Raw genomic sequence first — 26767 nt, 5'->3', positions numbered from 1 at the left:
TAAACCTAAACTTAAACCTAAATTTAAACTTAAATTTAAACTTAAACCGAAACTTAAACTGAAACTTAAACCTAAATTTAAACTTTAACTTAAATTTAAACCTAAACTTAAATTTAAACTGAAACTTAAACCGAAACTTAAATTTAAACCTAAACTTAAACCTAAACCTGAACGTAAACCTAAACTTAACTCATCCTCACCTAACACGGCAGCATCAAACCTTAAAGAGCTCAAAGTACCATATCACCACTCGAGCCCTGAGCTCCCAGAATTCAGTCTGTTGTCCCTCAAGTCTAAAAGTAGAGGAGGAGCCAGAGCTTCAGCATCAAGCTCCTCTCTGTGGAATCATCTCAGGTTCAGTGGTGGAGGCAGACTCCCTCTCTACGTTCAAACTTCATTCATGATGAAGGTTTAGTTAGAGCTGGCACAGGTTTGTCTTGGACCTGCTCTTAGTTCTGCTGCTGGAGGACACACAGAGCTTCTCTTTCCTCTTCATCACATTAATGCCTCATCAACACGTTACTGACATGACTTCTTCACCAGAGACCTGGTGCTTCACTGTTTGTAGATCCAGGATCACGATGGTGGATCGCAGACTGTGATCATGAACCAAAGATCCTGATCCTGGACCATGATCACAAGACTTGTGAACACACGTCTCATCATCTTCATCAGTGACTCCACAGTTCATGTGTCTGCTCCTTCATCTCTATCAGACATGTTCTCATGTACAAATACTTCAAACATGAAGTTACAAACTGTTTCTTCTAATGTAGTGAATCTGTTGTTGTGTTGATGTCTTCAGTTCATCAGCATCTATTGTCCTCGTGTCCTGGAGACGGATCCTCACATGTGACTCTGAGCTTCAGTAACTGCTCAGAAAGTGTCTCTGTAGTTTGACTCTTGAGGGAGCTGTTTGAGTCCTTACATTTAAAAATTCATTCTGAGATTTTTGCCTCCATTACATCAACACTGAAGCTCAATGAATGGTGGGATGTGTTGGGGAGGCCACTGCTGGAGTCTTCTAGTCGCCCTCCTGTAACATTGTCAGTCAATCACTTTAACCCTCCACAGTAAAAGCACATGCTATTAAACAAGTCAGGAAAAAGAGCAGGCAACACTGTCTGGAGACACAGTCCTCGTTCTCCTATGAGGCGAGAACCTCCTGTCCTGTGGTCTGACCCTCCGTTCAGTGTTACAGGACCAACACTCTGAGCTGTTCACGAGGACAGTGACCTGCGTCAGTGACATGTTCTTTATAAAGGTGGTGGTTATAATTTACTTCTCTACAAAGTTTTGTCATTCAAATGTGGCTGAAACTCCTCCCTCAGCTTTTCCACTGATCTGATTGGTCACCAACTTCACCTGTTACCATGGTTTCTTAGAACCAGTGAAGTTACCTGGATAACAAGTTCTCAGTGATGCCCCCTGGTGTCTGGCTCATACACTACAGCTTGACTTTCCAGCAGGAAGTGGTTCCCTTCTCCCAGGATGCTATGCTGCCCCCTGTTGGAGGCTGGTGTTGCTGCAAGAAGATTTAACCCACAGTGAAATAAAAGTTCCTTCTTGATGAAACGTCACTGTTGAAGCTGTGAAAAGTAACTAAGTACATTGACTCAAATACAATTTGACATCAGCTGATCTGACTAATTCTGATTGGAGGAAATACTCAATTAAACAGAGACAAGACGGAGCTTTGATCGTTCGGATCATTTTATTGTTTCTGTACAAACAACATGTGACGATGGCATCTTCACACTCGAGAGGGATACAGCATCTGCAAGAGAGGAAGTCACATTGTCAGCCTTCACAATAAAAGCACAACACTGATATGAGTAGGAGAGAGGAGGCACTCTAACCAGAGTCAGGATCAGACCAGAGTCAGGATCAGACCAGACTCAGGATCAGACCAGACAGTGCTTCACACACTTGAACTCAGAGCTTAAAAATGTTGTGGTAATTAGGGCAGGGCGATAAAATGATATTGGTAAGTATCTAATATAACTTTTGCTTGAGATAAATTTAAGACATGACGATATAACATCGATAGAATTCCCCCTACCATGTTTTGACAACATGAAAAGGCCAATGAGAATGAGCATAGCGCCGCGCCAAACCAATCGTGGCTGGAATAGAGTTACACCCACATCAAGTTGAGTTGAGGCACACAGCAGAGAGCGGAGGAGCAGCACAGGTGCTAATGTTTGGGCTCCTGCAGAGAGGACGACTCTGCATCATCATGTTTTCAGAAGGTTTCCACCACTGAATGATTCTAACACCGCTGCTCCGCAGGAGCAGAGTCACTAGTTGACCAGCTGAGTAATACACCTCAAGATATACATCGACTGATATTAAAAAAAAATCATCACAACAAAGATTTGCTTCCATATTTAACAGCCCTAAAACATTAACATGCCAACAGTCAGCTCTACCAATCAGATGTCGCTACGTCACTTCAGGATTGTGAAGAACCCGACAGTGTGAATATTAAAACAGTTGATATTCAGACTTGTGACGTCTACAGGAGAAAAGAACATCCACCATGAAGCGCAGAGGGCGGAGCTACACTGACGACTCACCACTCTAATTCTGTGTCCGATGGCTTTAGCCGGCAGGTTGCTGGAGAACTTGGCTCGAACCATTCCGCTGTTACCGTGAGCTCTGGTCACCTTCCCCCAGATAACTCTGGTCTTATTGGGTTTACCACCAGGTGTCACTGTGTTCCTGCAGAAAACAAACATGGTGGTTATCATTGTTCTGACCTCAGTACAAGTGGAGCCAGTGAAGTGGTAACAGATCTTTGACCGAAGAATACAGTCCCTGTTGTACATGCATGTGTGATGTCGTGGTCTCTTGTCCTGTGTTGATACTTCAGAATTATTCTCGTCATTACTGAGTCTTCCTCAAACCTTTTCTGTCCTTCTTTATGGTTTGTGTGCAGAGTGGAGTTACAACTTTGTGTTCATCCTACCTCGTTAATCTGCACTGAAGAGTTTAAAGTATTTTTATCAGATGAAACTGAATTTTCATTATTACTGTTCACGTGTGTCATTTATATTTTATTTAACAGTTTACTGAACTGATGTTATTGTTCAAACATGTCGACTGTTTCAGTCTGTCAAACAAAATAAAAGCTTTGTAGTTCAGCTCAGTATAAAACATTATGACAACAAAATGAACACTGTGTTTAGATATAAGACAAACAGGAAGTCATTCTGTTCATGTTGTCAGGACGGAGATCTGCTGCTGTGTCTCAATCTGATGATATAAGTAACTACATTATCAAAATAGTCTTCGATGATTTTGACCTGAGGTTTGATCCAGTTATCAACCACTGCTGTAGTTTATCTGAGGACCTAGAAGAAGACATGTTTAACCCTGTCAAGATTTAAGACACACACTGCCCCCCCACCACTGACAGTACAGAGTGCTTGTCGACTGTATATTCAACTTTTATTAATAAAGAACTAATTGAGTGTTCAAACCAAAGTGGAAACGGAACTTTCAGTGATAAATAACAGGACGTGTGAAGATGATCAGAAGAACGAGATATGAAACAAAGAGTCTTACTTCTTGGCCTTGTAGACGTAAGCACAGCGTTTGCCCAGGTAGAAGTCGACTTCATCTCTGGTGTAACATCCCTCCAGCTTCAGGAGCGCCGTGTGCTCACGCTGGTTCCTCAGACCGCGCTTGTAGCCGGTGAAGATGGCCTTACTCCACAGTCTGCAGACAAGAGGCAGAGCAGTTAAACACGCAGAGAGCCGACACCAACAGCTTGAAACGTATCTGGGATTGTAAATCTGCAGCAGCAAACAAAGATCTGGTTCACACCTGGTGTTAACATCCCATCACACGCGTTCAGCTCTGAACGCACCTTACTGCTTTTATTAAAGTGGTGAAATCTTAACCACGTCTGTAACCGGGTGCACACATGGTAAAATCCTCATTTGCTAGTCATGACCAGAAATTCAGTTCATGATACGCGAAGACATAACTACAGACACGTCTCCCTGCTCAATCCCACTGTCCCTCAGCAGCAGTCTGTTACGTGTATGTGTCCAATCACAACCAGACGTAGTCTGAACCAACACAGAAGAGACCAGTATCTTCAGAGCAATGAGGTCGGACAGGAGGGTTAGAGAGCAGGTAGTCAGGGTTAGAGAGCAGGTAGTGAGGGTTAGAGAGCAGGTAGTCAGGGTTAGAGAGCAGGTAGTCAGGGTTAGAGAGCAGGTAGTCAGGGTTAGAGAGCAGGTAGTCAGGGTTAGAGAGCAGGTACCGAGGGTTAGAGAGCAGGTAGTCAGGGTTAGAGAGCAGGTAGTCAGGGTTAGAGAGCAGGTAGTGAGGGTTAGAGAGCAGGTAGTCAGGGTTAGAGAGCAGGTAGTGAGGGTTAGAGAGCAGGTAGTCAGGGTTAGAGAGCAGGTACAGAGGGTTAGAGAGCAGGTACCGAGGGTTAGAGAGCAGGTACCGAGGGTTAGAGAGCAGGTAGTCAGGGTTAGAGAGCAGGTAGTCAGGGTTAGAGAGCAGGCAGGTAGTCAGGGTTAGAGAGCAGGTAGTGAGGGTTAGAGAGCAGGTAGTGAGGGTTAGAGAGCAGGTAGTCAGGGTTAGAGAGCAGGTAGTGAGGGTTAGAGAGCAGGTAGTCAGGGTAAGTGAGCAACATAGGACACAGCATCAGTCTTACCTTCCAGGCATCGTATGTCTGCTCCAGGTCAGTTCACCTGCGACACAAAACAAACGTCAGAACATGTGACCTGCTGATGTCACACCTGAAACATGTAAAGATACTCAAATGTAACCACGCTCCTGTCACAGACATGACGAGGACAAAGACATGAGGACACAGACATGACGAGGACAAAGACATGAGGACACAGACATGACGAGGACACAGTCAACAGTCATTCACACCAGCCCGGACCCGGGGACCGATCCTGGGTCAGAGCTCCGCTGCACACCCGCACACAGAGGGGGCTGAAGCTAACATGCTAACAGTAACCGGAGGAAGCCCGGGACAAAGACACTGGGAGGACCGGTTTAAACACCGGTGTTGTCTGAATCGGTCCACGGGCCTCAGTCCTCATGGACCGGGAGCTGAAGCGGAGTCTCCGCCGGATCCGCAGCTGCCCAGGCCCGACTGTGCTCCGCTGTTAGCTACATCCACCCCGCATCTCCGCCATCGCTCGCCCCACATCGACACGACGCGAGCGGTGAGCGGAGGACACGGTGTCCGCTCACCGGTGCCGAACATCGGTCAGAAAGAACCGAGGATTTCGCCCTGAATGAAGAGTTTGTCCGACATGTTGGAATCTTACCGTGACTACGGGAAAGATGGAGGAAGGAAAGAACGGCACAGAGGCATGCTGGGTAATTATGATCCTCAGAGGTGTCCGCGGAGCTGCCTGATCAAAACAAACCTTTTATTTACATTTAAAACCATTAATTCACAAAGTGAACTGTTCATGTGAACAAAAACCACCAAGTTAAAAAGTGCAATGATTATTATATCATAAATACATACATAAATATATATATATATATAAATATATGTATCTGTTTGCTGAATACAAATCCGTCTTTTTATTTTATTTTAATATTTATTATTTATCAATAATTATGTATTTTTATTCTCTTTAAAACATTTTTGTATTAGTAGTGTTTTTTCTGTTTTTGTCACTAACTTTATTAAAAAAGTTTTCATGAGGAAGAAACCATAGACTGTATATAAAAAAGAAGAAACTGAAGAAATGTGACAATCACTAAACTTCGACACATAAAACCTGGATGAGCTGTTAAACTCAGATATTCTAAAACTTAAACATCCCAGAGACGCTCTGCTCGAGATGACGTTACCCTCATCTTTGATCTGGGTTTGTCTTTGATTCTCACTCAAAAGAATAATGATAAATAAATAGTGACAATACACAGTAGGTTCCGCCCTCACAGACTTGGCGTCATGACGTTACCATGTGTTTCACATACGTCATACGCACTGACTGTGAGGGGACGCTCCGGAGCTCCGGACTCAGAGCGGAGCAGCTGCTGCAGCGGGTCCGAACATGAGGTGAGTGAAGCGGGCAGAGAGATGGAGTCTGCTCTAATCATGTATTGATTATTGATCAGAACCTCCTTTGAAACACTCATAACACAATAATGTTTAATAATTGTTGGATTAAAATATCATATGAAATATTGTTTTAATATTTTTACTTGTTTTATTTAACCTTTGTTTTATTTATTTATTTGTCATTTAGCAGACGCTTTTATCCAAAGCAACTTACAAGGGAGACATAACATTCAAGCTACATAGCAACAAACATCTTAGTGTAATAATAAATATTACCCTACGTTCAAGGGCGGATTGTTTATTGTTCTGACGTTTTTGTGACGTTGTTCTAAAGTTGTCATGACATCAATGATGTCATCACTGACTCTTCTGTGTGACGTTCCAGGCGTCTTCTGTTCCTCGCCATCATGGCGTTGGCGCTCACAGCTCAGGTGTCTCTCTTAGAAATGTATGGCAGCCTGCAGTCTCCAAACTTCCCAGAGCCGTATCCCCGGGAAACGCAGTTGTGCTGGAACGTCAGCGTCCCCGACGGCTTCCAGGTCAAACTCTACTTCAGCCACTTCGACCTGGAGCCGTCCTACCTGTGTGAGTACGACTTTGTCAAGGTGAGACACCGGGGCATCATGGGATCTTTCTGTCTCCTGGTTTCTTCAGATGGAGCACCATCGTCAGTCGCCATGGTGACAGCTGCATGATTCAGAGGTCAAGTTAGTAACGCAATGACATGTTCAACACTGAAATAACTCGTTCTTTGAGTCCGTTTTTGATCTGGAGAGTCGTAAAGTCCTTGAAATCCAAACCCAGAGTGTGAACTTGTTTTCAGGATCACAAGCTCAGCTCATGGAAACATAACAGCTTAACATGTTTACATTCAGTTACATCAGCTGATCGGTTCAGGACTGGTTCTTGTCAAAGTGTAATTAGCTCTTTTTCACTTGTGGCTCAATATCCTGAACCTGAGTGGAGACAACTGGTTGTAAAATCAACGGTGATAGAACAGTGTGAAAGCAGCTCATGGTTAGTGCAGACAACAATGTATCTGTATAAACATTAAAAAAAAATAAATATATATATATAATTATAAGAAATATATACATATAATGTATATCTATCTATATACAGAGATATTCATCCGACAACTGGGCCAAGAAGACAGTTGCCCTCCAGGAGCCCCTGAGTCAGTGAAATGATAGAAACAGATCAAAGTCAAAATGTTTTACTTCCTGATCGTCGTCGTCTCATCAGTAATCAGTAGAGTGACGAGACGTTTCTCTGAGGACAGTGTGGGAAGTCAACCTCCTTTCTGTTGGCAGTGGGTTGCTGTCACGCCTGGTGACAACATCTGAATATGAATGTGTGTGTGTGTGTGTGTGTGTGTGTGTGTGTGTGTGTGTGTGTGTGTGTGTGTGTGTGTGTGTGTGTGTGTGTCCTGACCTCCTGTTCACTGACACTCAGTGTAAACTGAACTGTGGTGAATGGAAGATAAGAGTGACTGGAGCCTGAAGAGAATGTTAAAACACAGACAGAGTGTCGGGGTGGTGGGTGTGTGTGTGTGTGTGTGTGTGTGTGTGTTATTTTACAGAAGTATTTCAGTTGTCAGAGTCAGAGTTCTCCTCAGTATACATTCTGTTCTTACATTAGAACAAATCCCAGATATTAAAACATTGGTTTTAAGTAGAACTTACTTAAGAATGTTTGGTGAATGAGGCCCGATGTTCACAGCTGTTCCAGCTGTTGTTCACATTAACAAACTCCTCCTCTGCTCATTCACCTCGATAGATGTCATTGTCCATGATCGCCTCTGTGACGATCGTCACAGAATAAGGCGTCATTCTGATCTCATCTAGTTTGTAATAGACCTAACCCTAACAGCAATGAAAATAAATTATTGAGGCTGCAATATTATATATTGTGTAAGTGTCACTGTCGAGGATGTCACGGTATCACCTTCGTCGACGGCAAGGAACCTGGGCGTAATCCTCGACGCTGGACTGTCCTGCGCCCCCAACATCACTGCTGTGGCCGATCCTGCAGGTTTGCCCTCTACAACATCTGCAGGATCCGTTGTTTCCTCACAAAAGACGCAACACAACACCTGGTCCAAGCGCTGGTTATCTCCTGCCTGGACTACTGCAACTCCCTCTTGGCTGGACTCCCAGCCTCTGCGACTAAACCGTTGCAGCGTAACCAGAACGCTGCAGCGCGCCTCGTTTACAATCTTCCCAAATTCTCCCATGTGGCCCCCCTCCTCCGTGACCTCCACTGGCTTCCTGTTGGGGCCCGCATCTGATTCAAGACGACGGTGCTGGCCTTCAAGGCCGTCAATGGAACTGCACCCGTCTACCTCCAAACACTGGTCAGACCACATGCCCCAGCGAGAGCACATGCTCATCTACATCAGCTGGCCGCCTGGTACCCCTATCGCTGAGAGCAAACAAAGCCCGTTCAGCAAAGTTGCGACTCACCTCAGTGGTGGAACGACCAATGTCAGGACAGCGGAATCGCTTTCCATCTTCCGCAAAAGACTCAAGACTCATTTGTTCAGACTTCACCTCGACCCTGCATAGCATGACTCCCTCCCAACCCCCCCCCAAAAAAAACTGTATGCACTTGTTTGTTCGAATGATTAGCACTTCAATCATAGCACTTATGCACTTAAAGAATCTTTCAGCAGGTATGTTGTGGTTTCTCTCTTGTGACAAATGTACTTATTGTAAGTCGCTTTGGACAAAAGCGTCTGCTAAATGCTCTAAATGTAAATGTAAGTGCTGTAGAGAGAGTAGTAGTATGACACTGTAACAGGCCAATTGGACAACTTGCTGTGAGGTTACTGAGCCATAAGGGGGAGGGACCGAGCTGTCAATCAATGACACATCCTGCTTAGCTGAGATTCTGTTGTCTGAAATCATGAAATCATCTGCCAAAGAATTGAGATTCCAGTTAACTGGATGATGAGTCAACCTACGGATCTTTGAAGCCTTCGTTTTCCTCCTCCATGGCAACAGACACTACCGATTGGGTCTCATGTTTATTATCTTACTGTTTGATTTTAGGAGTAATTGTATGTTGTATTGTAACTGTCAAACAACTTTGAACTTCAGTTAACATGTTCGAATATATGTTCATTCAAAGTTATCCCTGTGTTGAGTCTCCTTACTGATATTCAGGTCCAGGGCTCCTGCTTACCTAGAGCTTCTGATACTGGTCCACATTTACCCTCTTTTATCCAAGTGTTACTCTAGCCCTTAGCCAGTCTGTCGTGTTCTTGTGTTTGTCGTCAGGTGGAGGCTGAGGGGGAGTTGCTGGGGTTGTTCTGTGGGCGGGATCAGACGGACACGGAGGCGGTTCCAGATCAGCAGGTCATCACCTCCCCGACAAACTCGCTCAGTGTCGTCTTTACCTCCGACTTCTCCAATGAGGAGCGACACTCTGGCTTCATGGCTCATTACAGGGCAGTGGGTGAGGATGAGTCACATCTGGAGAACATCTGGACTGATTCATGGACATGTCATAAACATCTGGACTGATTGATGAGGATGTTATAAACATCTGGACAGATTTTTAGACAGACGGAGCACATGTTCTCCGTAGGAATGTTTCTCTGGAACGAGAATGTGGCAACAAACCACAAGGTCATGTGTGTTTACCTGCACATGTTGACATAAACATACTGATTTTCAGACGTGTCTGAAAAACACGTCTTCTGTTCTGTGGGAGGGGCTAACATCTGTAACCCACATGACTCTGACTGTTGACTGTGACGCTGTGTTCTTACCTCCTCTCTCTCTCCAGATGTGGACGAGTGCAGCGAGCGCAGTGACGAGGATCTGATCTGTGACCATTTTTGTCACAACTACATTGGGGGATACTACTGCTCCTGTCGCTATGGTTACATGCTGCACACCGACAACCGCACCTGCAAAGGTGAGTGAGCCAAGTCAGCTCATCAGTGGACTTTGTCCTGATGGATGTCTTCACAAGTTCCCTAATTAGCATAGGGACGCCTCACCAATGCCCATAAAAGGTCATGAGCCTGCAGGGCACAAATCCTCTGATCCTAACCCTCTAAGTAACTAAGAACATTTACTCCATTACAATGAATATATTTACATTTTAAATAACTTTTTACTGTGAATTCATCTAATGTATGAAAGTAATTATTATTATTGATTAACATAATTATTGAATATTGATGAGTTGCAGCAGCTGAGAGTCTGATCGTAACTGAGCGAATGTTGTGATCGACTCTCACTGTTTGTCGCAGATTACAAACATAATCCGATTAAACATGTTGACATGTGAACTGTTTCACTGCAGATTAGAATTCCAGTAGATTAAAACCACACACACACACACACACACACACACACACACACACACAGACACACACAGACACGCACACAAACACACACTCACATGACTCTGTGTGATGGCTCAGAGTTCTGTGTGTTGGAACCAGGTCCTCACAACTACTGAGTGAATGTGTGTGTGTCCGTTCAGTGTCTGATAAATGTGTGTCTCTCTCACTCTCTCTCTCTTTGTGTTCAGTGGAGTGTAGTGATGTTGTGTTCAGGGAACGTTCTGGAATTTTGAGCAGCGTAGATTTTCCTGCTCCATATCCAAAGAGCTCTGAGTGTTTGTATCGTATTGAGGTGGAGCCTGGATTCAAGCTCCGCCTCCAGTTTGACCCCAGCTTTGATGTAGAGGATCATCCCGACGTCCGCTGCCCGTACGACTACGTCAAGGTGTGAGCAGCACGCATACACCTGCACACACACTTGTACACACACAGTGTGTAGTGGTCAGTAACCAGCTCTCTCTGTGTGTGTGTGTGTGTGTGTGTGTGTGTGTGTGTGTGTCAGATCACAGCAGGAAGTACACAGTTCGGTCCGTTCTGTGGATCTTTGTCTCCAGGAATTATTCAGACTGACGTCAACATCGTCATCGTTGTTTTTCACAGCGACAACTCTGGAGAAAACCTGGGCTGGAAGATGACGTACACTGCCACAGGTTTTTAAATATATATGTGTGTATACATATATATGTAATCAAACACGCCTACAGGTTCATATATACTACACATATTTATATACGCCACCACAGTGAACCACCAGTAACCTAATGTGTTTTATGGAGACATTTTACTCACATGCTTTTATTTTGACATAACAGGAAGTCAGTGTCCAGTCCCCGAGATCCCGTCCAACGCTGTGATGAATCCCGTCCAATCAGAATACTTCTTCAAAGACCACGTCCTGTTCACCTGTTCACCTGGATACAAACTGATGAAGGTGTTTACCTCATCACTTATATAACACTAAGGACACATGTATACTCACACACGTTTATATACACACAGTATATATTTTTATACATACACTACATATGATATATGTAAATATACACTATATATAATGTATTTATATAAATACTATATTTATCTACATACAATATATTACATTTAAATGTATACTACATATAATATATTTATATATACAATATTCATAAAATATTATATACAGACTGTATATGATATATTTACATAAACTATATATACACATCGTTTCCTCTGGTGTTATATAAAGTGTTGGACACTGATCTCATGTGTTTTCAGGACGGTGACATTCTGGACAATTTTCAGGTCGACTGTGGATCTGACGGAACGTGGAGCAGTCGTCCTCCTCAATGTCAAAGTGAGACAGCACAGGAGACTGGTCAATTATCAATAATCACTGTGTGATTGATTATCTGTCGTCCCCTTTGATAGGGTCAACAACTGAGACTCTCCGTCTGTCTCCATGGAAACAGAGTCCATGAGGAGGCGGAGCTCCAGCATCTACAAACATTTTAAAAGTGTCAAAGCAAAACTAATCAGCATAAAAGAGAAATTCTCTGTGAAATGTTTTCATTGAATTTACTTGAAGTCAAATGTACGACAAAATAAATTCAATAAAAATCTGTATTTTCAATATTTCTCTCATTCTTAAAGTTTACCCTTAGTTTTGCCCTTGGTCTTGGTTCATACTGAAAGCTCATTGTAAACATCTGTTTCTGTCACAGTGGTGGATTGTGGGAATCCCAAAGCGGTCGAAATGGCTGACGTGGTATTTGGTAACCGTGACAACAGCACACTGTTTGGTTCAACTGTCCATTACGTCTGTAGAGGGGACACATTTCACCTGAACACCAGCAACAGTGAGGATCCATATGATTATTGTTAAATATCATATTTATAAATGTATATCTTATTATATATCGTCTTAGTCATCAATAACAGAAATTAGCAGGGAATGCTAACAGGAATCAGATTCTAATCCAGTTTGAGTTTTATTTGTATTTTAGCTTCTTACAGCTGTGGACACAATGGACAATGGACAAATCCAGAATCAGGATCCAAACTGCCAAGCTGTCTCGCAGGTGCCATCTTCTGTCCACCTGAAAACAACATTTTATTTCTCCCATGTATTTATGAAATATTTATGAAATATTTGCAATTTAATTAGAATAGAAGTTCACGTTCGGTAAATTCTTGTCTTTTATAAAACGACTGACATTTACCTTCTTTCCATATGTGCGTCCAGCCTGTGGCCGGCCGTTCCGTGCTCTGCCCCCTCACGTGAAGCGGATTGTCGGGGGGCGTCGTGCGGAGCCCGGCCTCTTCCCCTGGCATGTCCTACTCAGCGTGGAGGATCTGTCCCGGGTCCCTGAGGACCGCTGGTTTGGCTCTGGGGCCCTTCTCTCCGACTCCTGGGTCCTGACAGCAGCTCATGTCCTGAGGTCTCAGAGGAGGGACACCAGTGTCGTCCCTGTGGCGCCTGAACATGTCAAGGTCAGAGGAAACTGACCGCCGTTTTTTTACATCACATATTTATTTGTGATTTTATTATTTAAATATATAATATAATATAAACATTGTATATATATATATATTTATTTAAAAAAACATTCAGTTGTTTATTTTTCTCCTGTTTTATATTTCCAATCAGTGAGTTGTGGTGTATTATGGGATGTGTTGTCTCTCAGGTCTTCCTCGGTCTCCATGATGCCCGGGACAAACGTCTGGCCTCTAATCGCTCAGTGAAGCAGATTGTCCTTCATCCAGACTTCCAACCCAACAACTACAACAACGACATCGCTCTGTTGAAGCTGACGAGCCGAGTGGAGCTTAACGACGTCATCCGTCCAATCTGTCTCCCACCTCCTCATAATAAGGTGCGTTTGATACGTCCTTCCTCAGAGTGAGGATGAACCAGAGACATTTAAGACATGATTCTGCTCGATCAATTTTTATCGTCAGCATTATTATGATATTTAGATTTTGATGTTCCAGACTTGGTCTTCTCATGTTTGGACTTTGTTTTGTATTTTTCTATTTGTCTTTGTTTCATTTGGAACATTTTTTGAAGCTGGACACATTTTCAAGGCCAGGGACGTTGTTCTAATGAAAAGTTAAATATCTTTAGAATTTGAGACTTTTTTTTGAAAGGACACATTTTAAATCCACAAGGATATTTTCTTCTATATTATCTTTTATTTTAATTGAACATTTTTTAAAGAATTGACCTTTGACCTCTCCCTCTGTCAGGACGACCCCTCCTCACCTGTTCCAAACTCTCTGGGGATCGTCGCCGGGTGGGGGATCTCCATTCCCAACGCCTCCTCCTCATCCTTAGGTGACCCCCCCTTGCTGACCTCTGACCTCCTTCAGTACGTGAAGCTGCCAGTCGTCTCTCACGACGAGTGTCAGGCCAGTTACGCTTCGCGGTCCGTCAGCTACAACATCACGGAGAACATGTTCTGTGCCGGGTTCTTTGAGGGTGGGAGGGACACCTGCCTGGGGGACAGTGGGGGGGCCTTTGTGATGGAGGATGAGGTCAGCCGGAGGTGGATGGCATTGGGGTTGGTGTCCTGGGGGGGGCCGGAGGAGTGTGGGAGTCAGAGGGTGTACGGAGTCTACACCCGAGTGACCAAATATGTGGAGTGGATACAGCACCACCTGCAGGCTGCCCCCTGGTGGTGAGACAGATATCAGGGCTGCAGCTGCAACTTAATGAGGACATAGTGGGACTGACAACATGTCCTCTGATCATCTGTCCACCTACTGCAGAAAACGTCTCCATGTCTTTTTCATATTCTCGTCTTTGACCTTTATGAAAAAGCTGAAGCTAGCTGTTAGCAGTTAGCTCATGACGAAGCTAATATTAATCACGTTGCACAAGTTTCCTCGACTGAACAACTGGAACATTCACCTTCATACAGATGTTGTTGTGGAGACAGTGTCTATGAAAATTCCATAACAGATGTGCCATGTGAACATGTAACTGACCACACGCACACACGTGTGACCACTCTGACATCTTTCTGAGAAAACAAACACGCCAACGCCACCAGCAGAGTGGGAGGAGTCATCACACACGTTAAATGTTTCAGTAGCTCAGTCAGAAAATCTCACTCATCATCATCAATAAAAGTTTTTCTGTCAGGAGACAGTCGGAATGAAAGTATAATTTACATATATGTAGTAATACATATTTCTTTTACTCCATATACAATTTCTATCGCCATGTTTAATGTTCCTTCACTTAGTTTAGATTTTACCCAGAATCCCTCACGTTTCACCTCTATAGTTCTTTTTGATCCACATCAGATCCTCAGATTTAGTTTCTTTAGAGGACAAATGTCTCAGTTACAAGTCTTTCCTCTGGCGCCAAACAGTCACATTCAATTCGCAGAGCAGAGAAGTTTTTATCCTGAAGTTGTTCGCTGTGACTGTGGCTGTAACAAACTGTGCAGCCTGCAGGGGGCGACAATAGCTCCTCAACTGTTTAAATTGGAAATAAGAGGATGAGACTTTTCAATTAAGATGTTTTTTAATTTTAGATGTTTGATGTTTAATGAATCAAAAATGTATTCAAATATAATTTCTAATATTTATATAGTGTCACAATGTTTTATATCATATTATATTTACACAAAACAATTCGTAATAAATGAATTTAATGAGAAACTGAGTGGTTCAGTCACGTGTCACATGATATACAATGATTGGACGGTTCCTGATTGATGTCACCACTTGGAACCCCAACAGCAGCCGATAGGTTCAGTACCTGTTTATCACCAGCAGAGGGCAGATTTACAGAGTCTCAGCTTGTGGTCACGTTGACGTCCTGCCTGTTGATGATTTCTTTGATCCAGCTCAGAAAGTTTCCCACTCGGGTGTAAACGCCATATTTCCCTTGAGTGGCACATTTCTCCCCCCAGCTGATGACGCCGGTCAGAAACCAGGTTCCTCTGTAATTAACCACGAACGGTCCTCCACTATCTCCACTGCAGGCGTCCATACCTGCGTCCAGGTAACCTGCACAGAACATGTTGTCTGTGATCACCTGCACGAAACAAGCAGGAGACATGTTCAGACACATCAACGACAACAACGGACAAGTCATCTTCATACAGGTTGGATTGATGATAAGATGTGTATATATATATATAGTTATATATAACTATATATATATATATATAACTATAATAATGTCTGCTCTGCTGCGTCTCTGCTGCATGTCTGCTAACACTAAAAACCTTGTTTTCAGAATTATTCTTGATGTTTGAAAACAAACATCAATGTGTATTTTCATATTTGCCTGTTTTGAATATGTCACTTTATTAATCTATTAATGTATTTATTAATGTATTAATTACAATCAATGAGTACTTTATCATTACCTCTTAATATTCATTTTGAACACAAAACATTCTAATGCTCTTACTAAAGTACTATTTTAATGAGTACTTTTACTTCTACTTGAGTCATTGTAGTAATAAAGTTACAATACTGTGTACTGTTTGTGTTTACTCTTCCCACTACTGCTTTCCACTGAGCGACTGGATGATCACCTGATCTGTGGATGCCCTGCAGTCCTCGTGACCAACCACCGGGAGCGACACTTTCCTCAGGAACCGCGATGAACTGCCCATGAAGCGGGTGACGCCCCAGCCTGATGCCACCCCCCGCTGGTCTTCCTGAGAACAGTGTCCCAGCTTCAGTGCCACTTTTTAACACACACACACACACACACTAACTATGATGTGAATAACGTTACCCTCAGCAGGTACTTGGACAGGTGGGCGTCGGGCAGACAGACCGGCAGCACCGTGGGGCCCCTGACCACCGGCAGAGCGAGCAGCAGCAGAGCGATGTCACTGTCGAACGTGAACGAGTGAAAGTGAGGATGGATGAAGACCTTCAGGATCTTTATCTGCTGCTCACCTGGGTCAGGACGCTTCTTATCATAGTCTCCTAGAGACACAGAGACAGAGAGAGAGACAGACAGACAGACAGACACAGAGACAGAGAGAGAGACAGACAGACAGACACAGAGAGAGAGACAGACAGACAGACACAGAGACAGAGAGACACAGACAGACAGACACAGAGACAGAGAGAGAGACAGACAGAGAGACAGACAGACACAGAGACAGAGAGAGAGACAGACAGAGAGACACACAGAGAGAGACAGACAGACAGACACAGAGACAGAGAGAGAGACAGACAGAGAGACAGACAGACAGACACACAGAACTGTATCAACACAAAGATTTGTTCATGTTTAAAATTTTAAATGTTATAAACTATACATGTGTGTACAGGAAGAGGAGGAGCCAAACACACACACACACACACACACACACACACACACACACACACACACACACAGTCATACACACACACACACACACACACACACACACACACACACACACACACACCTATAGTAACATGGTCTGCAGACTCTTCGAAGCAGTGAGCAGCGGAGACGACCCATCGATCAGAAACCAGAGTTCCTCCACAGAACCCGAGACCATCAGACCTGCGGATCAGAACCTGAACACACACACACACACACACACACACACTGAAAGACACTGATCATATTTAAGTGTATGTGTGTGTTGTTAGGGGCGTGTCTACCTGCCATGGACTTTTTCCCAGAGACCCGCCCACAATACGTAGCCCTAGCCCCCCTCCTCGCCCCTCCCTCCTTCCAGCTGTGGTGTTTGTGGACGTCACGTTCATCTCTTGACTCTCTGTTAAATTCACTCTGACGTCCCAGCTGTGTGTGACGTCGTCTTCTGTCTCTGCGGTGATGTTGTCCCACAGAGAGCGTCCTCGATGCCATGCTGCGACCTGCTCACGACCGCAGGGGAACAAAACTGGACAGGAGAGGACAAAGAGACTGAATCCCCATGAATCATACTCATGAGTATATATATCAGTAGTACAGCACTCATAACATTACCTGTATATTCTACTATACTGACCAAAGAGCTCAATTATTGCTCTTGAGACAATAAAAGGTCTCAAATGTGGTTTATTCGTCTTTGAACCACAGTTTCACATTGGTTGGTTTATGGGGGGGGTGACCACACAGTGTGACACTTCTCCTCCACAAAGACTCGAGGACAAAAACAGGAGGCGATGGGCCTGAGGAGCTCATCATGGAATCTGTGTCCATCCATCAAAAAACAGCTCCTGTGTCTGTAGCTCATACCTGATCAAACCATAACCCCCCCTACTCCGTTTACAACACTGACACCAGCAAACCACTCACTTCATCCAATCAGGTCGGAGGCGGTGGACATTCCTGACGTTAGCTTGACAATTTCACAATCCTTCTAAACATCGGTGGCACTGGATTTCATGAAAGAACTGCACATCGTGAATTCTATTGTGACCACGTGCTCTTTGATGCACATCTTCATATAATAATAACACTGCTACTAATAAAAACGTTTTCAAGAGAAGAGAAAACCTTTATATCTTTTTGAGTGTATATTACTATGTAAACTACTTATAGTAGTAACAGTAGTAGTAGTTCGGCACTATCTACAGTAATTATATCAGTAACCTCAGTATTATGTATAGTTGTTATCGTAGTAACCATAGTACTCTGAATTGTACCAGTCTTTGAGCAGCTCTGTCCATCAGGCTCCAGTTCGAATCCGTCAGCACAACCACATTGAACTCCAGCGCCCCCTGTCTGGTCCCGACAGTACTGCAAACAGCCTCCGTTTCTATAGCGACACTGCAACAACTCTACACGCAGAACAAATCACATAGGTTATTGATACTCAGTGACATCACAGTGACCTCACAGTGACCTCACAGGCCGACACACAGTTATAAGTTAAATATGAGATCAGAGACAGTGGCTCCGGGACATGACCCTGAGGAACCACACAGGTTCTTCATAGAACGTGTCTTGAAAACCCACTGTTGGTTCTGTTGGAACACGTCACTGAGGACGAGGTCTCAGGTGATGTTTACCTGATTCGCAGGTCTTTCCATGGAACTGAGGAGGACAGAGACACAGGAAGTCTCCTCGGTCTAGAGAGCAGATCCCTCCGTTCAGACAAGGGTTTGACCAACATGGGTCCAGATCTATGACGTCATCAGGTGAAGTTCAAATCATTCAAATGTGCTTTCATTGATTTAAGAGCAGATTTACAAGACTCTGGGCCAAGGGTCATGTGACATGATCAATCAATCAATCAATCAATCAATCAATCAATCAATCAATCAATCAATCAATCATCATTAACGACTGGATCAGAAGCTTCTGCATCTGGTTTGATCACCTTGAATTATTGATTATTTACTCACTGGTGTATTTGTACCAGAACTCCAGCTGTGGAAGAAAGAACACTCAGAGTCAAACCTCTCATCTTGTCACTTAGTGTTCCACTAATGTTCCTCTCACGTTCCACTAATGTTCCTCTCATCTTGTCACTTAGTGTTCCACTAATGTTCCTCTCACGTTCCACTAATGTTCCTCTCACGTTCCACTAATGTTCCTCTCATGTTCCACTAATGTTCCTCTCATCTTGTCACTTAGTGTTCCACTAATGTTCCTCTCATCTTGTCACTAATGTTCCACTAATGGTCCTCTCATGTTCCACTAATGTTCCTCTCATCTTGTCACTTAGTGTTCCACTAATGTTCCTCTCACGTTCCACTAATGTTCCTCTCATCTTGTCACTTAGTGTTCCACTAATGTTCCTCTCACGTTCCACTAATGTTCCTCTCACGTTCCACTAATGTTCCTCTCATGTTCCACTAATGTTCCTCTCATCTTGTCACTTAGTGTTCCACTAATGTTCCTCTCATCTTGTCACTAATGTTCCACTAATGGTCCTCTCATGTTCCACTAATGTTCCTCTCATCTTGTCACTTAGTGTTCCACTAATGTTCCTCTCACGTTCCACTAATGTTCCTCTCATCTTGTCACTTAGTGTTCCACTAATGTTCCTCTCACGTTCCACTAATGTTCCTCTCACGTTCCACTAATGTTCCTCTCATGTTCCACTAATGTTCCTCTCATCTTGTCACTTAGTGTTCCACTAATGTTCCTCTCATCTTGTCACTAATGTTCCACTAATGTTCCTCTCATGTTCCACTAATGTTCCTCTCATCTTGTCACTTAGTGTTCCACTAATGTTCCTCTCACGTTCCACTAATGTTCCTCTCATCTTGTCACTTAGTGTTCCACTAATGTTCCTCTCATCTTGTCACTTAGTGTTCCACTAATGTTCCTCTCATGTTCCACTAATGTTCCTCTCATCTTGTCACTTAGTGTTCCACTAATGTTCCTCTCACGTTCCACTAATGTTCCTCTCATCTTGTCACTTAGTGTTCCACTAATGTTCCTCTCATCTTGTCACTTAGTGTTCCACTAATGTTCCTCTCACGTTCCACTAATGTTCCTCTCACGTTGTCACTTAGTGTTCCACTAATGGTCCTCTCACGTTCCACTAATGTTCCTCTCACGTTCCACTAATGTTCCTCTCACGTTGTCACTTAGTGTTCCACTAATGTTCCTCTCACGTTCCACTAATGTTCCTCTCACGTTCCACTAATGTTCCTCTCACGTTCCACTAATGTTCCTCTCATGTTCCACTAATGTTCCTCTCATCTTGTCACTTAGTGTTCCACTAATGTTCCTCTCATCTTGTCACTTAGTGTTCCACTAATGTTCCTCTCATCTTGTCACTTAGTGTTCCACTCATGTTCCTCTCACGTTCCACTAATGTTCCTCTCACGTTCCACTAATGTTCCTCTCATGTTCCACTAATGTTCCTCTCATCTTGTCACTTAGTGTTCCACTAATGTTCCTCTCATCTTGTCACTTAGTGTTCCACTAATGTTCCTCTCACGTTCCACTAATGTTCCTCTCACGTTCCACTAATGTTCCTCTCATGTTCCACTAATGTTCCTCTCATCTTGTCACTTAGTGTTCCACTAATGTTCCTCTCATCTTGTCACTTAGTGTTCCACTAATGTTCCTCTCACGTTCCACTAATGTTCCTCTCATGTTCCACTAATGTTCCTCTCACGTTCCACTAATGTTCCTCTCACGTTCCACTAATGTTCCTCTCACGTTGTCACTTAGTGTTTCACTAATGTTCCTCTCATCTTGTCACTTAGTGTTCCACTAATGTTCCTCTCATCTTGTCACTTAGTGTTCCACTAATGTTCCTCTCACGTTCCACTAATGTTCCTCTCACGTTCCACTAATGTTCCTCTCACGTTCCACTAATGTTCCTCTCATGTTCCACTAATGTTCCTCTCATCTTGTCACTTAGTGTTTCACTAATGTTCCTCTCATCTTGTCACTTAGTGTTCCACTAATGTTCCTCTCATGTTCCACTAATGTTCCTCTCACGTTGTCACTTAGTGTTTCACTAATGTTCCTCTCATCTTGTCACTAATGTTCCTCTCACGTTCCACTAATGGTCCTCTCATGTTCCACTAATGTTCCTCTCATCTTGTCACTTAGTGTTCCACTAATGTTCCTCTCATGTTCCACTAATGTTCCTCTCATGTTCCACTAATGTTCCTCTCACGTTCCACTAATGTTCCTCTCACGTTCCACTAATGGTCCTCTCATGTTCCACTAATGTTCCTCTCATGTTCCACTAATGTTCCTATCACGTTCCACTAATGTTCCTCTCATGTTCCACTAATGTTCCTCTCATCTTGTCACTTAGTGTTCCACTAATGTTCCTCTCATGTTCCACTAATGTTCCTCTCACGTTCCACTAATGTTCCTCTCATCTTGTCACTTAGTGTTCCACTAATGTTCCTCTCATGTTCCACTAATGTTCCTCTCATGTTCCTCTCGTGTTCCACTACTGTTCCTCTCATCTTGTCACTTAGTGTTCTACTAATGTTCCTCTCACGTTCCACTAATGGTCCTCTCATGTTCCACTAATGTTCCTCCCATCTTGTCACTTAGTGTTCCACTAATGTTCCTCCCGTGTTCCACTAATGTTCCTCTCATCTTGTCACTTAGTGTTCCACTAATGTTCCTCTCATGTTCCACTAATGTTCCTCCCATCTTGTCACTTAGTGTTCCACTAATGTTCCTCTCACGTTCCACTAATGTTCCTCTCATCTTGTCACTTAGTGTTCCACTGATGTTCCTCTCATGTTCCACTAATGTTCCTCTCATGTTCCTCTCATGTTCCACTAATGTTCCTCTCACGTTCCACTAATGGTCCTCTCATGTTCCACTAATGTTCCTCTCATCTTGTCACTTAGTGTTCCACTAATGTTCCTCTCATGTTCCACTAATGTTCCTCTCATGTTCCACTAATGTTCCTCTCATGTTCCACTGATGTTCCTCTCATGTTCCACTAATGTTCCTCTCACGTTCCACTAATGGTCCTCTCATGTTCCACTAATGTTCCTCTCATCTTGTCACTTAGTGTTCCACTAATGTTCCTCTCATGTTCCACTAATGTTCCTCTCATGTTCCACTAATGTTCCTCTCACGTTCCACTAATGTTCCTCTCACGTTCCACTAATGGTCCTCTCATGTTCCACTAATATTCCTCTCATGTTCCACTAATGTTCCTATCACGTTCCACTAATGTTCCTCTCGTGTTCCACTAATGTTCCTCTCATCTTGTCACTTAGTGTTCCACTAATGTTCCTCTCATGTTCCACTAATGTTCCTCTCATGTTCCTCTCGTGTTCCACTACTGTTCCTCTCATCTTGTCACTTAGTGTTCTACTAATGTTCCTCTCATGTTCCTCTCGTGTTCCACTAATGTTCCTCTCATCTTGTCACTTAGTGTTCCACTAATGTTCCTCTCATGTTCCACTAATGTTCCTCTCATGTTCCTCTCGTGTTCCACTACTGTTCCTCTCATCTTGTCACTTAGTGTTCCACTAATGTTCCTCTCATGTTCCACTAATGTTCCTCTCATGTTCCTCTCGTGTTCCACTACTGTTCCTCTCATCTTGTCACTTAGTGTTCTACTAATGTTCCTCTCACGTTCCACTAATGGTCCTCTCATGTTCCAATAATGTTCCTCTCATCTTGTCACTTAGTGTTCTACTAATATTCCTCTCACGTTCCACTAATGTTCCTCTCATCTTGTCACTTAGTGTTCTACTAATATTCCTCTCACGTTCCACTAATGTTCCTCTCATCTTGTCACTTAGTGTTCCACTAATGTTCCTCTCATGTTCCACTAATGTTCCCCTCATCTTGTCACTTAGTGTTCCACTGATGTTCCTCTCATCTTGTCACTTAGTGTTCCACTAATGTTCCTCTCATGTTCCACTAATGTTCCTCTCACGTTCCACTAATGTTCCTCTCATCTTGTTACTTAGTGTTCCACTGATGTTCCTCTCATGTTCCACTAATGTTCCTCTCACGTTCCACTAATGTTCCTCTCACGTTCCACTAATGTTCCTCTCACGTTGTCACTTAGTGTTTCACTAATGTTCCTCTCATCTTGTCACTTAGTGTTCCACTAATGTTCCTCTCATCTTGTCACTTAGTGTTCCACTAATGTTCCTCTCACGTTCCACTAATGTTCCTCTCACGTTCCACTAATGTTCCTCTCACGTTCCACTAATGTTCCTCTCATGTTCCACTAATGTTCCTCTCATCTTGTCACTTAGTGTTTCACTAATGTTCCTCTCATCTTGTCACTTAGTGTTCCACTAATGTTCCTCTCATGTTCCACTAATGTTCCTCTCACGTTGTCACTTAGTGTTTAACTAATGTTCCTCTCATCTTGTCACTAATGTTCCTCTCACGTTCCACTAATGGTCCTCTCATGTTCCACTAATGTTCCTCTCATCTTGTCACTTAGTGTTCCACTAATGTTCCTCTCATGTTCCACTAATGTTCCTCTCATGTTCCACTAATGTTCCTCTCACGTTCCACTAATGGTCCTCTCATGTTCCACTAATGTTCCTCTCATGTTCCACTAATGTTCCTATCACGTTCCACTAATGTTCCTCTCATGTTCCACTAATGTTCCTCTCATCTTGTCACTTAGTGTTCCACTAATGTTCCTCTCATGTTCCACTAATGTTCCTCTCACGTTCCACTAATGTTCCTCTCATCTTGTCACTTAGTGTTCCACTAATGTTCCTCTCATGTTCCACTAATGTTCCTCTCATGTTCCTCTCGTGTTCCACTACTGTTCCTCTCATCTTGTCACTTAGTGTTCTACTAATGTTCCTCTCACGTTCCACTAATGGTCCTCTCATGTTCCACTAATGTTCCTCCCATCTTGTCACTTAGTGTTCCACTAATGTTCCTCCCGTGTTCCACTAATGTTCCTCTCATCTTGTCACTTAGTGTTCCACTAATGTTCCTCTCATGTTCCACTAATGTTCCTCCCATCTTGTCACTTAGTGTTCCACTAATGTTCCTCTCACGTTCCACTAATGTTCCTCTCATCTTGTCACTTAGTGTTCCACTGATGTTCCTCTCATGTTCCACTAATGTTCCTCTCATGTTCCTCTCATGTTCCACTAATGTTCCTCTCACGTTCCACTAATGGTCCTCTCATGTTCCACTAATGTTCCTCTCATCTTGTCACTTAGTGTTCCACTAATGTTCCTCTCATGTTCCACTAATGTTCCTCTCATGTTCCACTAATGTTCCTCTCATGTTCCACTGATGTTCCTCTCATGTTCCACTAATGTTCCTCTCACGTTCCACTAATGGTCCTCTCATGTTCCACTAATGTTCCTCTCATCTTGTCACTTAGTGTTCCACTAATGTTCCTCTCATGTTCCACTAATGTTCCTCTCACGTTCCACTAATGTTCCTCTCATGTTCCACTAATGGTCCTCTCATGTTCCACTAATATTCCTCTCATGTTCCACTAATGTTCCTATCACGTTCCACTAATGTTCCTCTCGTGTTCCACTAATGTTCCTCTCATCTTGTCACTTAGTGTTCCACTAATGTTCCTCTCATGTTCCACTAATGTTCCTCTCATGTTCCTCTCGTGTTCCACTACTGTTCCTCTCATCTTGTCACTTAGTGTTCTACTAATGTTCCTCTCATGTTCCTCTCGTGTTCCACTAATGTTCCTCTCATCTTGTCACTTAGTGTTCCACTAATGTTCCTCTCATGTTCCACTAATGTTCCTCTCATGTTCCTCTCGTGTTCCACTACTGTTCCTCTCATCTTGTCACTTAGTGTTCCACTAATGTTCCTCTCATGTTCCACTAATGTTCCTCTCATGTTCCTCTCGTGTTCCACTACTGTTCCTCTCATCTTGTCACTTAGTGTTCTACTAATGTTCCTCTCACGTTCCACTAATGGTCCTCTCATGTTCCAATAATGTTCCTCTCATCTTGTCACTTAGTGTTCTACTAATATTCCTCTCACGTTCCACTAATGTTCCTCTCATCTTGTCACTTAGTGTTCTACTAATATTCCTCTCACGTTCCACTAATGTTCCTCTCATCTTGTCACTTAGTGTTCCACTGATGTTCCTCTCATCTTGTCACTTAGTGTTCCACTAATGTTCCTCTCATGTTCCACTAATGTTCCTCTCACGTTCCACTAATGTTCCTCTCATCTTGTCACTTAGTGTTCCACTGATGTTCCTCTCATCTTGTCACTTAGTGTTCCACTGATGTTCCTCTCATGTTCCACTAATGTTCCTCTCACGTTCCACTTTCACCTTATCATCTTAAAGAGACAGTACAGCTGTGTCCCTGCCTGTGCTTCCAGCGACCTCCTGCAGGGCCCTGATCCTCAGGTTGATTCATACCATTGTCTCTTTGGCCTGAAAGATTTCTGTCGCCTCCTCCTGGGAACAAATTTCTTCGCGACACTCCCTCTCCAGGTTTGCAGGTAACATCTCCTCCAGGAAGGAGTTGGCTCGACGCCTCCTGGTGGACGAGTAGGAGGAGTGCAGGACCTGACCAGCTGAAGGTTGATCCAGGAACACTGAGGGTGAAAGACATGTTAATAATGTCATGTGATCATAGTGTCAAAGAGTCTTCCTGTGTCTCATCTATGTCTCACCTGTACTTTGGATGATGTCAGAGCAGAGGAACAGGAAGTAGAGAGTCGGCATCAGCAGCATCTCGACACGACCAAGTTTCTGAAACAAACATAAAGTATCAAACACAGTATTCTATGTAGTATTATATAGAAAATAGAGAAAAATGTATACAGTAGTCGTATAATAAGAAGTCGTTATAGTAGTGGATTTTTCTATCTGAGAGAAAATAAAAAAAAGGTTTTTATTTTATTTTAAACTCTTTCTTCAAATGTTCAAAAAGAGACATACCTCTTATCTTCCAGTGTCTCCTAACGTCTCCTTTTTGTTCTCTGTTGTCTCTTGTGTCTTTTCTTCTCCTGCTGTCCTCTGTCGTCTCTTTCCTTCTCCTGTTGTCCTCTGTCGTCTCCTGTTTTCCTCTGTCGTCTCTTTCCTTCTCCTGTTGTCCTCCTGTTGTCCTCTGTTTGACGTAAAATGGACGACGGGGACAAAGCTGATTGATTGATCTTTAACCTGAATTCAAATATTGACACACAGACGTCACATCAGCAGCTCAGAGGACAAAAAAAGACGAGGCTGGAGAGAGGACACAAACTAGTGAAGTCAAAGGTCAATGAAGAATGAATCAATAGTTTTATATTATTATGATCATTACATTAATATCGATCAAGTTTCTAAGGTCAAATATCTGATGTTATATGTAATAATGTAATGAATAATACGTTATATTATGCTGAATAACAATATTCACTTTAGATTTAAAACAACAATATACATAATATTGTTGTATTAAACCTAAAGTTGAGTTCAAACATAATGAAGCATATAAACCCCTCCCACCAAGGTGTTCGAGGGGAGTTACGATCATGGTACACAATCAATTCCATCTTTGCACCTGAAGAGCGACAGAGCTGCACTGTTTTTTACTTTGTCTGTATTCTATCCTACTGTAATCTCAGAGCAAGCTGGTGCAAGAATTTCCTTCGGGATTAATTAAGTCTCCTTTTACCTTATCTTAAATAACATCAATAACTCTTAGCAGTTTAATCAAGGCAACTAAGAAAAACGCAAACAAACGCAAGATGACCAGATGAAGAAGTGCTTCAGTGGTAACGAAGGACAAGCAAACAGCTGCATCACAACAGAGATCAATAATCAATAAAAATACTGAACAAAGTGTGAGTGAATAACATCAAATAATATATTAATAGATCAATGAAGTGCATCAGAATAAATTAATATCATCAACTGTGAAAACAAAGATTTTATCAATCATAGAAGTTGATTCATTTATTTTGCAGCGATTGAATTTAAATAATTTGTATTTAACAAGTGAAAATAGCGAAAAAAATTCTAATGATTTATTTACGACACAATGGT

The 26767-nt window shown here is 43.0% G+C and overlaps 3 protein-coding genes across 7 annotated transcripts; 1 reads left to right on the top strand and 2 right to left on the bottom strand.

Moving 5' to 3' along the window:
* Positions 1-1695: 1695 nt before the first annotated feature.
* Positions 1696-5423, bottom strand: rpl35a (ribosomal protein L35a). Of its 2 annotated transcripts, none has more exons than XM_069534812.1 (5): positions 5310-5423; positions 4679-4715; positions 3571-3723; positions 2580-2724; positions 1696-1777 (listed from the first exon to the last, which is right to left on the bottom strand). In XM_069534812.1, exons 2-5 carry the CDS (start codon positions 4687-4689, stop codon positions 1754-1756), a joined length of 333 nt encoding a protein of 110 aa, XP_069390913.1. In that variant the 5' UTR covers positions 4690-4715; positions 5310-5423; the 3' UTR covers positions 1696-1753. The 2 variants fall into 2 exon arrangements, with proteins under 2 accessions (XP_069390913.1, XP_069390912.1); XM_069534811.1 differs by having other exon boundaries at positions 5233-5313.
* Positions 5424-5923: 500 nt separating this feature from the next.
* On the top strand, positions 5924-14546 carry masp1 (MBL associated serine protease 1). 3 transcript variants are annotated; one of them, XM_069534777.1, is made up of 13 exons: positions 5924-6058; positions 6447-6646; positions 9343-9520; positions 9854-9985; positions 10610-10806; positions 10924-11071; positions 11234-11352; positions 11676-11754; positions 12122-12256; positions 12404-12478; positions 12643-12890; positions 13085-13273; positions 13647-14546. In XM_069534777.1, exons 2-13 carry the CDS (start codon positions 6512-6514, stop codon positions 14079-14081), a joined length of 2070 nt encoding a protein of 689 aa, XP_069390878.1. In that variant the 5' UTR covers positions 5924-6058; positions 6447-6511; the 3' UTR covers positions 14082-14546. The 3 variants fall into 3 exon arrangements, with proteins under 3 accessions (XP_069390878.1, XP_069390877.1, XP_069390879.1); XM_069534776.1 differs by having other exon boundaries at positions 6447-6666; XM_069534778.1 differs by lacking the exons at positions 12122-12256; positions 12404-12478; positions 12643-12890; positions 13085-13273; positions 13647-14546 and adding an exon at positions 11829-12030 and having other exon boundaries at positions 6447-6666.
* Positions 14547-14912: 366 nt separating this feature from the next.
* On the bottom strand, positions 14913-25853 carry LOC109645355 (coagulation factor VII). 2 transcript variants are annotated; one of them, XM_069534789.1, is made up of 11 exons: positions 25679-25853; positions 25411-25489; positions 25154-25332; positions 18723-18747; positions 18387-18500; positions 18021-18155; positions 17031-17272; positions 16829-16943; positions 16162-16358; positions 15956-16081; positions 14913-15447 (listed from the first exon to the last, which is right to left on the bottom strand). In XM_069534789.1, the coding sequence occupies exons 2-11, from the start codon at positions 25469-25471 to the stop codon at positions 15205-15207; spliced, it is 1437 nt and encodes a 478-aa protein (XP_069390890.1). In that variant the 5' UTR covers positions 25472-25489; positions 25679-25853; the 3' UTR covers positions 14913-15204. The 2 variants fall into 2 exon arrangements, with proteins under 2 accessions (XP_069390890.1, XP_069390891.1); XM_069534790.1 differs by having other exon boundaries at positions 18387-18446.
* Positions 25854-26767: the final 914 nt, after the last annotated feature.

This window comes from Paralichthys olivaceus, chromosome 11 (genome assembly GCF_024713975.1).
Source record: "Paralichthys olivaceus isolate ysfri-2021 chromosome 11, ASM2471397v2, whole genome shotgun sequence".
Lineage (NCBI taxonomy): Eukaryota > Metazoa > Chordata > Actinopteri > Pleuronectiformes > Paralichthyidae > Paralichthys > Paralichthys olivaceus.
The sequence above is the reverse complement of the archived record's forward strand: the minus strand, read 5'-3'. Positions and strand labels throughout refer to the sequence as shown.

What these genes read in the sequence shown, in the direction of transcription:
- rpl35a (XM_069534811.1), bottom strand. An exon ending in TACGTCTACAAGGCCAAGAA is followed by an intron (nt 2,725 to 3,570) that starts GTAAGACTCTTT and finishes TGTTTTCTGCAG; the next exon opens with GAACACAGTGACACCTGGTG. An exon ending in TCGGACACAGAATTAGAGTG is followed by an intron (nt 1,778 to 2,579) that starts GTGAGTCGTCAG and finishes CCTCTCTTGCAG; the next exon opens with ATGCTGTATCCCTCTCGAGT.
- masp1 (XM_069534776.1), top strand. An exon ending in GATGACGTACACTGCCACAG is followed by an intron (nt 11,072 to 11,233) that starts GTTTTTAAATAT and finishes TTGACATAACAG; the next exon opens with GAAGTCAGTGTCCAGTCCCC. An exon ending in TCACCTGAACACCAGCAACA is followed by an intron (nt 12,257 to 12,403) that starts GTGAGGATCCAT and finishes TTTGTATTTTAG; the next exon opens with CTTCTTACAGCTGTGGACAC.
- LOC109645355 (XM_069534789.1), bottom strand. Translation starts at nt 25,471, where the DNA reads ATGCTGCTGATGCCGACTCTCTACTTCCTGTTCCTCTGCTCTGACATC. An exon ending in TGACATCATCCAAAGTACAG is followed by an intron (nt 25,333 to 25,410) that starts GTGAGACATAGA and finishes TTTCACCCTCAG; the next exon opens with TGTTCCTGGATCAACCTTCA. An exon ending in GTTCTGGTACAAATACACCA is followed by an intron (nt 18,501 to 18,722) that starts GTGAGTAAATAA and finishes ATGACGTCATAG; the next exon opens with ATCTGGACCCATGTTGGTCA.